The following is a 15,998-nucleotide window of genomic DNA, read 5'->3' as shown; positions in this document are numbered from 1 at the left end:
TGGGGTGACTCTGCGAGGTCGCGCTCCAAATGCAGTTGTGGCTGTTCAGTCTGTGGCCAGTCGCGTTTCTGACCACTTCCTCCTCCAGGCCCTGAGCGCACATCTGAGTTGCTGCTCGTAAACGCAGTGCTAATTGCCAAAATGCAAGTTTACATACGTAGATCTCAAGGAAAAGATTCTGCTAGGCAGTTTTGTCCTGTGTAGCCCGTAGCTGAGGGCAAATTCTCATGCCCGTGTTTCCATCACAGCGTGAGGCTGTGCTTGTGGGTGGGTTTGGTTAAAAGTGAAGGCAAAGACTTTTAATTAAAGACTTAAACCTAACTCTCAGAAAAACGTATTCAAAATTCTTCCTGGCACATGCACGTGACAATTAAAACCCGACACTTCTTCCTTGTGAGAGTGGTGCTCTTCCTCCTCGTACGTGTCTCGCTCCTCCCCTTGTGCGAGGCTTTCTGCCTGTACTGGCTGAACAGAGACGCGCCCGACAAGCCTGAAACCTTCCCCTTCGTTCCTGCTTCGCAGGCTTGAGAAGCTGAGTTAAAAACATTAAGGAAATCTACCATCAAAAAAATATACATCTGTAAAAGATGCTTTTAAACGATCTTCTTTTCCCCTGGGGGACAGTTTGCCTTGCTGAGTATCCCACATCCTCATTTGAAATACGTGTAAAGTCCTCAAAAACTTCTGCCTGAGGCAAGAACCTTGTTTTCCCGGTTGTTGTGGGAGCGAGGAGAGCGGGCAGGGAGAAGCCACGGGCTGCCCGAGAGCCCTGCATTTGTTGCTGCCCGAGGCACCTCTCCTGCCAGTGGGGACAGTTGGCCTGGGGAAGGAGATGAGGACACACGCGTGAGACATGATGTGCCGTGTCGCTGTGTGAAAGTCGGCCTTTTTACCTATTTTGTGCATGTTTTCCAATGAAGAAAAGGTGATTTGGATGCTGTCAGCTCATGGCAGGTACAAGGATGGCCATCCTTTGCCTCTCACAGGGCTACTGCTTCTTTATTTTACTGCAATTGCAGTGTTGCTTGCTGAAGCCCAGGAGCAAAGGCACTCCATAGGAAGAGCCTGTTTCCAGAACTGTTAAATCTGGATGTTCCCGATGACTGAAATGAGCAATGGCTACACTTAAATCTTAAAAATAAAGAGTCAAGACACCACAGTCCCCACAGTTAGGGACCCCTTAACAAATAAAACCCCAAACCTCAAATCACAACAAAAGCTGGCTAGGTTAAAAAACAACTTCAAAGCTGTTCTCACCTTCTCTGCATAAACTGAAGTGTCAGTAGCACTAGGGAAGTGTTAAAGCTGTATGGTGCCAGGTGGTGCACACTCACGTGTGTGCTGCTGTACGCTGTTTGCAGATAACCTCGTCGTTTTGTGAGTGACCCGCGATGCAGGCAGGCTCAGCGATATAAACCTTACTGTGTGTTTCTACAGGAAAAATGTTACCAGTACTGGCCTGACCAGGGCTGCTGGACTTACGGAAATATCCGCGTGTCCGTGGAAGATTGCATAGTTCTGGTGGACTACACCATCCGCAAGTTCTGCGTCCAGTCGGTAAGGAACAGTGACGCTCGTGCTGGGGCTTGGTTTTGACTTTTAAGGCTAATCGTGACAGTGTCAAAGATTTGCTGAAAAGGCAGTCAGGAAATCAAACGGATTGGCAGATGGGGAAAGGTGGGGCAGCTCTGCCGGGCAGGGGGGCACGCTCTGCAGCTCAGCGCGCACAGCATCTGCTGCGCTTTAATGCATTGCAGGGGGTTCTGCTCGGCGGCTTCTTGTCTGTAGCCAAGGGCCACAGAAAGTCCTTCCTTGTGGCTCTCGGGGACGAAGCACCGGAGCTGTATTTTGACCTTTCTGAGGACAAACTGCGTAGATAAATAAATGAGTGGATTTGGATATGTTTGGGCATTCAGGGTAGTCTGTGGATATTCGCTGGCTGGTGTCGGCCAGGATTACAGCTTGATTTCTGTTTGTGTCCTTGTTCTGCGGCACAAGGTGAAGGTTTAGGTCACGAGGGAGATGGTGGGGATGACTTTACTCTTGTCCACACTGTGTAGCCTTGTGTGGGAGCAAATTGCTAGAGATCCTCACCCCGTGAAGGGAGGGCTGCTGGGTTTGTAGTGCAGTGACCGACTACAGGCTGAACACTGAGTACAGTATGGGCTGGTGAGAGGTGACAAACCACGTGTAGCTGCGTAGGGCTACATGGAGAGCTCAGAACCCCTCAAAACATGGTGGATTCAGTCCCCATTAGTTACAGATTCTGAACTGTGAAGCAGTCCCTGGTGATTTAGCATGGAGATCACTTTGGTATGACTTGCAATTGCTGATAAGGCATCTCTGATAAAAGTGCTCAGAGAAGCTGTGCTCGGAAAGCAGAACGGAAAAGAAGGAACGGCACAGAGTTGTATGTACCGTGGATACAATCACAGAATGGTTTGGGTTGGAAAGGACCTTAAAGACCATCCAGTTCCAAACCCCTGCCCATGGGCAGGGACACCTTCCACTAGACCAGGTTGCTTCATGCCTATCCAGCCTGGCTTTGAACACTCCCACAGCTTCTCTGGGCAACCTGTTCCAGTGCTTCTCCAGTTTCGAGACAAGGATGTCATGTGGGACAGTATCGAGGGCTTTGCACAAGTCCAGGTAGATGACATCAGTTGCTCATCCTCTATCCACCAAGGTCATGCCCCCATCGTAGAAGCCACCATATTCGTCAGGCATGATAAGGCCTGGACGGTTTATGAACGGACCCATCTGCCTTTTGCTTGTTGGTCTCTGCTGAGTATGTGTTTGTAGGGTTTGGTTATCCACAGATGGAGACAAGGCAACCTCACAGAACCCTTTGGCTTTCTCCAGTTGAAAGAAATGGCCTTGTCCCAGGCTGACAGACTGGAAGCCTGTGAGGCAGATCCGCTTTCTAACCTTAGGGAGAGGTTGTGGATAGTGAATGCAGGTGAAACGATGCTTTGCTGTCATGGCTACTGTAGTATCTCCTCTTTTATTCTTGAAGGGTAGGTCAGAGGATGAACCTGTCAGTACTTGCCCATTAGAGGGACAGCCCTTCTTTCATTTTTCATACGTGATATGGCAAGAGCTGGCAGTTGGCCTTTCATAGCGATGCAGGTCCTGAATGTTTAGACTGAATCTTTGTGAGCTTCGTCTGAGGCTGCTGAAAGCGTTGTTGTGAGGGTTCTGTAAGTGACAAAGAACTTCGTGTTTGATCCGTTATTGGCAAATGGTGAGCCTTGCTCTTTACAGTCCTATGGTGGGTCTGGTGGGTTGACCCTGGCTGGGGGCCAGGTGCCCCCCAAAGGTGCTCTGTCACTGCCCTCCCCAGCGGGACAGGGGGAGAGTAGAACAAAAGAGTCCTGGGTCGAGAGGGACAGGGAGGGATCACTCAGCAATTACTGTCACAGGCAAAACAGACTCAGGCTTCCAGCAGCTTCTCACAGAAGCCACCCCTGTAGCCCCGCTGCTACCAAAGCCTGGCCTCACAGACCCAGCCCTGGATTATTCCAGTTTTCACAGCAAAGATGCATTTAAATACCATACTGCTTTTACTCTGTTTGTACGTTACGTACACTGTCAACTTCTAATCCTTGAGTCAGGCTCTAAGTGTTGCAGCAATTAGTCATAAATAACCAGAGCAGTTTGTTTACAAATCTTTGCGTGAAACCGAAATGTCAAACTCCGAGTTTGTGTTCCTGCAGCTTCACGACGGTTGTAAAGCGCCGAGGCTTGTTACGCAGCTTCACTTCACCAGCTGGCCTGATTTCGGGGTGCCTTTCACACCTATTGGGATGCTGAAATTCCTGAAAAAAGTCAAAACGTTGAATCCTGCCCACGCTGGACCGATTGTGGTTCACTGCAGGTATGTGTGTGCTCTTCAAACCGTTCTCTTAGGCAGCCTGGAGTTACGTGGGGAGTGTCGAGGCTGCGTTTTCATCTTCTGTTCACAGGCTGTGGAGCGTGTGCGTATATTCACTTACCTGTTTATATCCGTGAGGGGCAGTAATATGCTGAGTTTTTTGAGAGCCCAGGGTAAAAACAATTTCAAAAGATCTCTCTTTGCTGTCACTTTAAGACTCAAACAGAAGTTGTTGTTTTGGGAGGGGTTTTTTTTATCCACGAGCGATACCCAGTGTTTGGTACAAATACGTTCTTTGTCAGACAAACAGACTTGTCATCCAAATCGCCGACCTTTGTCACTAAATGCTCCTCTGAGAATTCGTCCCCCACTTCTCCCACAATAAAACTGTGGTTTGCTGTGTAAATTGTCTATGAAATGCCTAGCAAGCCTGGAATGAAGACTTGCATTGAAGAGACTTGCAGGCTGCAATTTTAAAAATGTGCTACGTACCGGTACAGAGCTTATTCCCACTCGCTCGGTCACACGCACGTGAACTTCCTGCTGGTAAAGGCTGGTGCTAAACTGTTTGAAATCTTAGGTTAATGAACCCATAAACAAGCTCCACATCAGTTTTAAAAGAATAATTGCAGTCTCTGTAGCAACTGTAAGCTCAGAGCTGAGCCTGAAGTGTCTTTTCAGGAGCAATTATCGTTGTGAGGTTAGAACAAGCAGAAAAGAATGGCAGCTTTGTCTTTGTGGGGTTTGTTTTTAAGGAAATGCCTGTAGGTTCATGTATTTGTTTCTTTTTCTCTTGCCCGTGTCAGACATCTAGAAATACTCTCCAAGAACCCTTGAAGTGTGAAAAAGAGCGTGTTTGTCTGACCAAGCCAGCCGTTTTGTTTCTTCATTCCCATCCAGCTCGTCCCTCCCCAGGTTTCATCCTCTCTCCCAGGTGTCTTAAAGGCTCAAAGAACAGCATTACCTGGGAAATGAAGGTTTTGGTAGCCTCACAGAGTCTTTCCTTCGAGACACCCACAACATTACAGCCTTTTGCCATGATGTTCTGCGGAGACTTATACTCGGCTTGAGCCTTGTTTTGCACCAGCAGGAAATTCTGTACTTAGTTTAATCAGCAAACGTAGAGACGAAATAAACCATAAAATATGTTAATAGAAATCTGCAGAGATTTAAAGATAATGGTCCCGTGGAATGCAGAAACAGCGTTCCTTGTCCGGGCTGGGGGCTAGAGCAGCACTCCAGCCTGCTTCAGAAGTAAAGAATGAGAGAGGTGACAATTTCCGTTGCAGCTCAGGATGTGACACTATTGAATTGTTGAAAAAAGGAAAGGGAAACTCATCGATAGTGAGTAACTGTCCGTTTTTAGAGAGCTTTTGTAAAAATATCACCCAGTCAGTCCTTCTAAGGAAACACTACTCAGAAGGAATCTTTTGGAAGTTAATAAAAGGCTAATTAAACTTTTGGAAGTAAAGAATTACAGATAAAGGGCAGGGAGGAGCTGGGGAGGATGAATTTCTGCCAATTTTTTTTTTCCAGAATTGTTCAGAAATACATTTTTTCAGTGCGCAGAGAGGTGAACTGAGGAATAGCTGAGTAAGGGGTATCAGGGATAGCCTGCAAGGGGTTAAGGATGGATAAAACCGGGGAACTTCCCAGGCAAATGTCCAGGTCAGTGGAGTTCCTGGACTTAGCGGGAACATGCAAGAGCTGAATTAAGCACGGTAACCTCGGGGCAGAGGCACGGAGAGGGATTGAGGGTGTGTAAAAAGGGATCGTGTCCGCAGTGGGAAGAGCAGTGAGGATGCTGAGCGGGCGGCTCGGCGGGTAGAAGCTCACAGGGCTGAGGAGTGAGGACAAGGGTGACTGGCGATGAGCCCATGCTCGGAGGTGGCTTCCAGGGCATGTCAGGAAGAGGGAAGAGCTCTGTAAGCAGAGGCTCGAGGCAGTCGGACTTGTCTGCGGTGGCAGAGGTCGAACAGGAATGAAAGGAAGCGCGAGGGCAGGGAGCCTTGGCCCCCGTGGGGTGGGAGCCGCGGTGGCCCGTGGTCAGCGGCCGCAGAGGGGCCGGAGGGGACTGGCTGGGGGGGGGGGAGGGGCGGGTGGCTGGGAGAGGGGAGCCTGCCAAACCGATGAGTAAAGGCAAAGGGATTTGGAGGCAGAAGGCAGCGGGCGCAGTCACCGTGAAGAAGTGGTGTGAAATCTTGGCGGAGAGCCGTGGTACGCCTTGGGTCTGCTCGTCTCGGGAATCCCTCTGGGATCAGGGGGCTTGGGGGGCTCTGGTTTCACACGGCCTTTGCTGTTAAAGGGGTGTGTGTGTGTGTAAATATGAACTAAGTCGTGTTACGCGTGCAGTGTTGGGGTTTTTCCTGCTGTTATTTAAAGCCTAATGTTTCCGGGTTGAAAAACTGCTCTTTGGGCACACGGGGATGAGGGGAGAGGTTTTTGTCATGTTCCAGACGCGTTAGCGGACGCTGCGGCAGTTGCTGTACCAGTGAGCTAACGGAAGGTCAAAGGAGAGCTATTAATGCCTAGCACAGGATGCCGTGCCCTTTTCCTCCGAAAGGAAGAGCTGGAAGGCGCGGGAGAAGGGCGATTTGTAGTGGTCCTGCCCCCTCTTGTGGCTGCTGAAGGGTATAAGGAAAAACCAGGAGTATTCTGGGGTGGCAGTTAGGAAGTGTAGAATTTGTAACTAGTATCTCACTGGGGTGTGACAGCAACCATGCAACAAAGAGCTAAAAATTAAGAGAAAATACTTAAGATTTCATCTTAGATTGAATTATTACAGCTGGCCAAGCATTTTTTTTCCCCAAAGCTCTTTTCTAATATAATTTTGATCTCACCATTTCTGAGCGGTTGAGAGGTGACTTCTCAATGTAAAAACAGACCACTTTCTGCTGCTGTCATTGCTAAAAAAATGAGTTTTTTTTCACAGTGAGTATTGCCGTCCAGCACGAGCACCACAGGTTCGGCTGTGTCGCTGCTGTGGGAATTCCTGCGGAGTTTATCATTCAGCTGAGCTTTTGGGTCTGTTTCCTTTCCCAGCGCTGGCGTGGGTCGCACGGGCACGTTCATCGTTATAGATGCCATCATAGACATGATGCACGCGGAACAGAAAGTTGACGTGTTTGAGTTTGTTTCAAGAATCCGTAATCAGCGTCCCCAGATGGTTCAGACCGATGTAAGTGGACTTTAATTGACTGAAATTACAACTTTTCGCGGTCGAAGTAGAACATGCTTCTGTGCTCCCGCTCTGATATGCATCCCAGGATGTCCCGTTCTGTTGCAGACCTGGATAACTGGAAGAACAAAGGCCAGGAGAAGAAAATAAAGGTATTTTAGGGCTGTTAAATCCACTGGAAGGCACATTATCTTTAGGTGTCATGGCCAGATTTCCCCATGCACACGAGAGTAGAATTTTAGAGAATGTGAGTGAGTGAACAGGAAAACTCTGGTTTAGCTTAATGCATATTTTGATAATTAGTACATGGTATAAATGAGATGTTTGAACATGCCAGAACTCATAGTTTCGCTTCTTTGCTTTGCAGCAGGCTTACCTGCCTCTCTGTCTGTTCCAGATGCAATATTCCTTTATTTATCAAGCCTTACTTGAATACTACCTCTACGGTGACACGGAGCTGGATGTGTCATCCTTGGAAAAACACCTACAAACGTCACACAGCGCGGCGCCAAACCTTGTCAAAATAGGGCTTGAGGAAGAATTTAAAGTAAGTACAGAAAGCCTTTGCCGTAGGATTCCTAGGCGTGGAAGAACTTGGGCCCAAAAAGATGCTTCCAAAGTGGGAAGAGTGTAAGCTTCAAAGCAAAGGCCCCTGGGAAGGGAAGAGCTTGTTTTGTTTTGTGCTTGGTGTGAATGGGTCCTGTGAGTGGGTGCATGGGGCCTTGCTTAACATCCTGTTCTGCAGATGCTCATTGGTTTCCTACAACTACTCTTGCCAGATCCCATAATGCTGGAAGAGGGCGCTGGATTCATTTGCATCTCAGCGGGACTGTTAACTCAATCATGACCGATGGCAGGGAGAATTCCAGGGAATTTCCGCATCTTGTGCTGAATGTCCAAGCTTGTCAGGGGGAAGAAGAGAACACAGCACTTGTGTTTAGTGGAGAGACCCCAGAGGCAGAAAGCAACCACGCTGTTGGGTTAAAATTGACTTTATTGTCATGAGGAAATAGTTCCATCGTATACTCTATGATTTTTGCAATGCTAAAATATTTATTCTGTATAAAGGTCTAAAGCATTAAATGGCATCTGGGTGTTAACTGGACTTCTCCCTTTCCTTTAAAGGATTAATAGAGTCAGAAGTTGGGGCCTGGGAAAAGGAAATGATGTAAAAATAAGTCTGACGGTACAGCAGCAAGTTCAAAAATCGAAAGTACTGGGTATCCTGAGGGAAGAAAGAAAATGAAAACATTGAGTATTCCACTTTTTCCAGAATTCCTAAGTTTGTTTTGCTGTTTACTGTGCCAGCAAGACTACATTACAGTTCAGGGAGCAACCTTTACTGCTGCCCTGAGTTCTGAAAGGCGTTTAGGTGGCCCAGGAGCACTGAGCCCACCTACACCAAAGAAGGAGTAGAGCTGTGTTGTAACTGGTACCAGAGTCTGTGACATAAGTCTACAGCACACAGCAGCTGGAAAGTGATGTCTCAGCAGTCGGGTTTCTTTTTAATTGTGTTTTTTTGTCAGTATGAGAGGTTTTACAGGAATGGAGACACACTTGTGAAACTCGGTACCTGGCAAATACAGCCAAGTCCCTGAAAATCTGCTTGGAGTTTGAAAATTATTTTCAATAGAAATTGAGTTTATATTAAATAGTTGCTGAAATGTCCCACCCCAGCAGAAGCAGTTTATCATTGTTGCAGGCGTATAATCTATACTATAAACAAATTGTTGGGACAAGAGCGGTGCGTGTTGTCCGTGTCCTGGGAATGCTGTCACCACCAACTGAATAAATCCTAAGGAATATTGGTCTCTGGCAAAGGCTTGAGAATATAGAGAGCCAAGTTGCAGGATTTGGGGCTGAGTAGTCCATAAACTTGTGTGACCCTGTTATGCCAGGAATGGTGTGGTGCTCCGCGGGGAAAGCACAGTCCAGGACAGAAGCATCAGGGTTGTAAGACTCTGAAGAGGATTGTAATAATAGTGATATGAATGAAATGAAAAAGAATGTGAAATCAGGTCATGCTTTGAACCTAAAGGAAAGATATCAAATAATAAAGAGTAAAAGAAGTCTGTAAAAGAGAACGTTTTCAGTACTTGAGAACCAGGTGGAAAGGAAAAGCCTGTTACGGCCGTGCCCGGCTGGCTGGAATGCCTGTTGGCCACGCTCCTGAGCAGGGGCTGCTGCTGCTGGAGGTAAAGGGGGGGGCAGTCTGCCTCTGCTTCTTGAAGGCTGCAAAGAAACAAAATTAATTCAATAAAATGCTATGCAGACCTTTTTAATAAAAAGGTATTTTCCAAAGGGGCTAATTCTATGAAACTACATTTCCAGATGTCAAATTTAGAGAGTTAGGCCTTTTCAAAAGGAATGGGTACTCTGTGCTTCTGAAAGCCACCTCGGCCAGTCTGAAAGTGGCTTTAAAAAAAGTAAGAAACAGACCCAAAAGGTTACAATCTGCTGTCATTTTACAGCTTTTAAACTTCACTGATATGCCTTGGGGGTGTTCAGATCCTTACGTATTGATCAGTATGAAAAAAAATGAGATGACTGTTAACTCAGTTTTATAGACAGGACAATGAAGCAGCTTTAGTGAGAAGTCAGTGTCGCTTCGGCTGCGTTACTGTGTGTACCCGGGAACGACACTCGGGAGCCCTCTGAGTAGGGGATGTGGACAACCGCTTCTGCTCCGGTGAGTTCTCAGCCTCATTTGTGTCTTTTGTTACAGAAGTTAACAAATGTCCGAATAATGAAAGAAAACATGAGAACCGGCAATCTTCCAGCGAACATGAAGAAAGCTAGAGTCATCCAGATCATTCCATGTAAGAGATCAACCTTCTGTATAGAGACACAAGTGCTGTAAATAGGCGATTATCCGAAGGTAGTTGTGAGCACGCGCCCTAGCTATACGTTGGCAACCTCACGCCTCGTATCCCATGTTGGGATAACTCAGGAGTAGAGGTCCTGGAATTCTGCAAATAACGACTGCGTATGTCGTAAAGACGAAAAGTTTTCACTTCTCTGCCTGTAAAATGCAAATGCTTTCATGTCCAGAGTGGTAGTTTTGGGTTTTGCTTCATTTTTAGGTAGAATACATTTTTTTGGGGGTGTTTCCATTAGCCATCCCCTTGGTTTTGTTGTCCTCTTTGCAGGCATGTCTGCTCTGAAGAGGTGGATGAGGTGCTCAGGGACATGGTTAGTGCTGGGCTGGGCAGTGCTGGGGTAATGGTTGGACTTGATGGTCTTAAAGGCCTTTTCCAACCTAAAATATTCTATGATTCTGTGATGTTTCTAGAGAACTTACTAATACAAGCAGCGCTATCTTCTCCTTTTAAGGTGCAATGCCCTTATAAAGCATCTGCAAACAGTTCAATGAATTGTTTTACTTTATCAGTGTAAAATATACTGTGGTCAGATATTTTTCAGGACTGAAATAAATAAACAATGAAATAATTCAGTAGTTTCACCTTTTAAACCAATGTATTTGAGTGACTCCTTGCCTAGTCTGGAGCAGCACTGTAATGTCTGCGCCTGAAAATCAAAGTTTCTGACCCTGCTGGCCTTACCCTGTGTGGGTGGAAAAACAACAGTAGAAAACCCAGCGCCCCCCTCCACACGCGTACTAAATACCGGACAAGGTCTTTGAGACGCTCTGGCTTTTAGAGGAAAGGTTTTGGTGGGTTTGTTCTGTCACCAGCGCAGCAGCGGAGCAATCAACCTACAGCTCGCAGAAGTAAGCCTAGCCTTTTTGTGTTTCTCCAGATGACTTCAACAGAGTGATTCTGTCCATGAAAAGAGGGCAGGAGTATACAGACTACATCAACGCCTCCTTCATTGATGTGCGTACAATAATTTTGCATGTATTTTAATGGCAAGTCGAGTATTTTGCTGTTGCTGATAAGTCCGTTTGAGGAGATGCGATCCACTTGGCTTATGAAGAACATTGAGTTCTTCTCAAGCACTCATTGGCATCGAGTGCACCCTCAGCAAGTTTGCCGATGACACCAAGCTGTGTGGCGCGGTCGACACGCTGGAGGGAAGGGATGCCATCCAGAGGGACCTGGACAGGCTGCAGAGGTGGGCCACTGCCAACCTCATGGAGTTCAACAAGGCCAAGTGCAAGGTCCTGCACCTGGGTTGGGGCAATCCTAAGCACAAGGACAGGCTGGGTGGAGAGTGGATAGAGAGCAGACCTGAGGAGAAGGACTTGGGGTACTGGGGGATGAAAAGCTGGCCATGCGCCGGCCGTGTGCGCTGGCAGCCCAGAAAGCCAACCGTATCCTGGGCTGGATCCAGAGCAGTGTGGCCAGCAGGTCGAGGGAGGGGATTCTGCCCCTGTACTCTGCTCTGGTGAGACCCCACCTGGAGTGCTGCGTCCAGCTGTGGAGCACTCAGCATCGGAAGGACATGGGACCGTTTGGAGCGAGTCCAGAGGAGGCCATGGAGATGCTCCGAGGGCTGGAGCACCTCTGCCATGGGGACAGGCTGGGAGAGTTGGGCTTGTTCAGCCTGGAGAAGAGAAGGCTCCGGGGAGACCTTATTGCAGCCTTCCAGTGCCTGAAGGGGCTACAAGGAAGCGGGGGGGGACTTTTTACAAGGGCCTGTAGTGACAGGACAAGGGGTAACGGGTTTAAATTGAAAGTGGGGAGGTTTAGATTAGATACCAGTAAGAAGTTCTTCCCGGAGAGGGTGGGGAGGCACTGGGACAGGTTGCCCAGAGAAGCTGTGGATGCCCCATCCCTGGGAGTGTCCAAGGCCAGGCTGGATGAGGCTTGGAGCAACCTGGTCTAGTGGAAGGGGTCCCTGCCCATGGCAGGGGGGGTGGAACTAGATGGGCTTTAAGGTCCCTTCCAACCCAAACCAGTCTGTGATTCTATGATTCACTTTCTTGTTTGGGTGTGGCCAATGAGAGTTTCCAAATACATTCCTTATCTGCTGTTTTCAATTTCAGTTTAAGTGGTTATGCAACTGAACTTCTTGCTGTTAGATTTATAAACTTTTTATTAAATTCTAACAAATAGGCAGGGAAACAAATTAGCTATTAACTAACAACCTACAGCTCCATGGTCAGGCTAATGGATGTAAATACATGCTCTTCTGGGGAAAGGAAAAAGTCCATATTGAGCGCAGGGAAAGCTGTCATAGTGTTTGGGAGCCAGGGTTTACCTGGGCAGACCTGCATAATCCCTAACGCTGTTCCCAGCTTCCTCTTGGCACCTGGGCAGCACCTTCCGCTGTGTCTTGGTTTTATTTAAATATGAGAATTAATGATATCCTTAAGCAGTAAAACCCCGTTCGTGATTGCGGGTTGTGGATACTGCAGCTGTGAAGATGACATCAGCGTGTAAGTAGAACTGTAGCTCAAAAATTGAAGTCAGTGTTAATTGTGTCGTAAAGCGGAGACCTGCAGAGTTGTGATAATCCTTTTGGTTACCTGTTACTGCAGAATTTCCTGCCTTCAGCCAACCTTGTAGAAAGTTACAGAATACAACTCAGGATTGTGAATTTGGAGGATTTTTTTTCCCTGCGTTTCTGGCAGCGAGCAAGAGTGGGGTGGGCTGGGTGTCACCAGGTGTGCAGTAACCTTCACTCTGCCAGGCAGCGGGGCTCGCGGGGAGGCACCAGTTCAACCAGGTGAGCTCCCTCCTGCCGTGTACTCAGGGCGTGAGCGGACCCTGGTCTTTCTCCGCAGGGCTATCGCCAGAAGGATTACTTCATTGCCACCCAGGGACCGCTGCCGCACACGGTGGAGGATTTCTGGCGAATGGTGTGGGAGTGGAAGTGCCACACCATCGTGATGCTCACAGAGGTTCAAGAGAGGGAGCAGGTATGTGTCCCATCGCCACCAGCCCCGGAGCAAAGCAGCTGCTGTCGACACCTGTGAAATACTAGATAAGCTCTTTGTTGCCTTCGGATTGTAGTGATACGAGCTATTTTGCCTTTCCTAAGACAGCGCTTCCTTCCCTGTGTGGTGTGGGCCAATGTGGCTGCTTTTGCTTCAGTTGTCAGAAAACCCATCAAAACGACTGAAAATGATGGTTTGCGAAAGGGTCTGCCCGGTTCACACTGAAGCACAACATTTGGAGGGATGCCTGACCCGCAGTAGTGGGCTGGGGTTTGGGAACAGCTGGAGAAAGCTTCTGTGGAAACTTCCCTCCCTGTTCTGCCAGTGTAAGCTCCAGAGGCTTATGCTGAACCTCTCCTAGTTCGTATTAATTAAGGAAGAGGGTCCTGTGTACCTCTGTGCTGGAAGGTTCAGGGATCCGTGCTGCAGCCAGGATGTTCTTAGTGCTGTGAAATGGTTTTTGGTGGCGGTTTTAGGACGCTCTTTAACAACGTTGCGTTGCCTTCTGGAGTGACTTGTTTCTCTCTAAGCTGTTGGAAAGCAGCCTTTGCGCTGTGGCTGCTGAGCCCTTTCCATGGTTTGGATAATCGACGTACGTTATTCCTGTGTTCTTGGTTAATAGCCTTTTCATTACAAAGGGTTTAGAGCACGTTTACTGTGCTTATTATTTGTTATTTATTAAGCTCCTACATCAGAGATTCCTGACAATGTAGATAACTGGGAAAAATGTCAAGAAACAGTTACAATTCTCTCTTAATTTTGCAGGAAAAATGCTGCCAGTACTGGCCATCAGAGGGCTGTGTAACTCACGGAGAGATAACCGTAGAGATCAAGAATGACAGCCTGTTAGATGCCATAAGTGTGAGGGACTTCATCGTTACGTACAGTCAGGTGAAGTATTTCATTTACACAGGGTTTTCTTGCATCTGAAGGCATTTACGGATAAAATTGTGTAATTTCAATACTGGAATTTTTATCTAAAGTTAAATGGGGTTAACGAATACCCAGTATCATTGCAGCACTCGAGAGGAAGCTTATATGAAGCATTTTTGTTTAAAGCCCTGTGAAAATTCTGGTTTTTGGGTGTTTTTGTGGGTTTTTTTCACGTTTTGTTGCTGTTGTTATTCTTGTATTTTCTTCCATCTCCCACATACCTATAAAAGAGCATTTGATTCAATATTTGTAAATCCCACGAAGCATTTTAACAGCACGTGGACTTACTCTGCCTACCAGCTCTTCCTTGGTGTTGCTGTGCTGTGGGCAGGATCTGCTCAACACCTGGTTTCGATCTTTTGGGCGTGCGTCTCTTCACCCACCGCATCGTTTCTTTAGGATCTGATTTGCATTGCTCTTTTTGGAAAAACAAGAAGAATTGCTTGCAGTTAATTCGTTTCAGTACTTCTTGTGCTGCACAGAGTGTCTGCACTTGAATAGCTGGCACGTACAAAGCAAGAGGAGTTTAAGTTTCACATCCTCTGTGTTTCCTGGGGAAGGCGGGCGGTGGGTGAGGCGTGAAAAGGCCGGGCTTCAGACAGCAGAGTCCCTGTCAATGTGTTGGCTTCTGTCACATGGGACACTATTTAAAACTCAAGTAGCAGCATTTCTGGTAGTATCCCAAGAGCAGTGTTTCTGTGCAACAGTGCAGCTTCGTTAGAAGTGTTTGCTGCTGCAGGATGAAGAAATCTGAGTAACTTCTGAGTTGTGCCAGCGCCCCGCTAGACTACACCAATGGTAGTTGAAGCAATACGGTGTCCCCTGGGGTGGACACACTGGCAGCATCAGCAGGGACTGAGTGTTTTCAACTCCCTGTGGCTTGACAGTGTTGGTGATGTACAGTAAAACTGCCAGAATGTTAATGTTGCATCCCTACGCTGTTCTCATGCAGCCATGGGAAGCAGCACGCAAAAAATTCAGGGTAGTTGAAGAGCATCCAAACATATCTAGAGCTAACTGCCTCAGCATGGCATTAACACCTGTATGAGCTTTTAGTGGGCTTTTAATCAGCAATAATAATAACTATTTAAACATCATCATTGATAAAATAATAAATAAGGACAAGGCAAGTCACTGTTAAGTCTCAAAGTAGCAGGTAGTGTTGTGCCAAGGTGAGTGCACTCCAGGAATTGGGTTGTTTTAGTGGCACTTTGGGTTTGGCCTGCGCATGATGAAAGCTGTCAACCGTCGGAACTCAGGATGAATAATCCTCAAGTGTATCCTTGGTACTCCCCAGGTGAAGCAGCCGTGCAGAGCAAAAGGGAAATGAGAGGGGTAAATGGTCGGCATAGTGCAGGGGGCATTTCGGAACAGGTCTGCATGACCAGTATGTTACGGGCCAGGTTGCAAACAGCCCCCTGTTCTGTAGTGGTGCAGAACTGACCCTACGGATGTTCAAGGTAAGAAGTGTGTTTCCCTTTGGAAGTAACAACTGGCTAAATCTGTTGTGTGCCTGCACGCAGGGTAACCAGGAGAAGCAAAGCAGGCTCGTTCGGCAGTTCCATTTCCACGGGTGGCCAGAGATCGGGATTCCTGCAGAAGGAAAGGGGATGATCGACCTGATTGCAGCTGTCCAAAAGCAGCAGCAGCAAACAGGCAATCACCCCATCACGGTGCACTGCAGGTAAGACTCGCCTCCTCCCCTCCCCATTAGCTAAGGAGACGGCTTGCTTTTTCCCCAGTCTGGTGGTTTTTACGGCAGGGAGTAGACTGCATCCTTAAAAAAAATAAATAGAGATGAAGAAATAGAAGCAAAAGCTAGACAGAAAGAAAATTTAGGATTACATAAAGGATTTGTGACTTGTTTTCTGCTAAATTAGCCAAGTGGGTGCCTTAGTGGTGTCCTTAACGGCTGGGAGTGGGCCGGTGCATTATTAACCAGCCGTGCTGTAGCCTTGTGCTCACGTTTGTGAAGCACTGCTGTTGGGAACGTAAAGCTGTGGGGTTATTGCCGGGATGTGTCACCCACCCCACCAACACCGTGCTCAGATGTTCTGTTGGGATCAAAACGCTCTCGGTTTTTATAAACTGTCAGGAGGGTAAGGTCTCTGTCTGATCTGAGCTGAAGGCAGGATGTGCTCCGGTCCTTGACGGCAGGGGTGGGAGCTGGC

The 15,998-nt window shown here is 47.6% G+C and overlaps 1 protein-coding gene across 1 annotated transcript in view; it reads left to right on the top strand.

The window, feature by feature from the left end:
* Nucleotides 1-15,998, top strand: part of PTPRE (protein tyrosine phosphatase, receptor type, E) — a 38,886-nt gene that overhangs the window by 17,791 nt on the left and 5,097 nt on the right. Inside the window, exons 9-17 of the mRNA XM_010156083.1 lie at nucleotides 1,438-1,557; nucleotides 3,717-3,877; nucleotides 6,917-7,052; nucleotides 7,450-7,599; nucleotides 9,778-9,871; nucleotides 10,812-10,888; nucleotides 12,742-12,876; nucleotides 13,660-13,785; nucleotides 15,351-15,511. Coding sequence (XP_010154385.1) covers nucleotides 1,438-1,557; nucleotides 3,717-3,877; nucleotides 6,917-7,052; nucleotides 7,450-7,599; nucleotides 9,778-9,871; nucleotides 10,812-10,888; nucleotides 12,742-12,876; nucleotides 13,660-13,785; nucleotides 15,351-15,511 — 1,160 coding nt within the window. The remainder of the gene's footprint in view (nucleotides 1-1,437; nucleotides 1,558-3,716; nucleotides 3,878-6,916; nucleotides 7,053-7,449; nucleotides 7,600-9,777; nucleotides 9,872-10,811; nucleotides 10,889-12,741; nucleotides 12,877-13,659; nucleotides 13,786-15,350; nucleotides 15,512-15,998) is intronic.

Source organism: Eurypyga helias, unplaced genomic scaffold, assembly GCF_000690775.1.
Source record: "Eurypyga helias isolate BGI_N326 unplaced genomic scaffold, ASM69077v1 scaffold5307, whole genome shotgun sequence".
Lineage (NCBI taxonomy): Eukaryota > Metazoa > Chordata > Aves > Eurypygiformes > Eurypygidae > Eurypyga > Eurypyga helias.
Note: the sequence above shows the minus strand (reverse complement) of the source record. Positions and strands in the feature narration are given on the sequence as shown.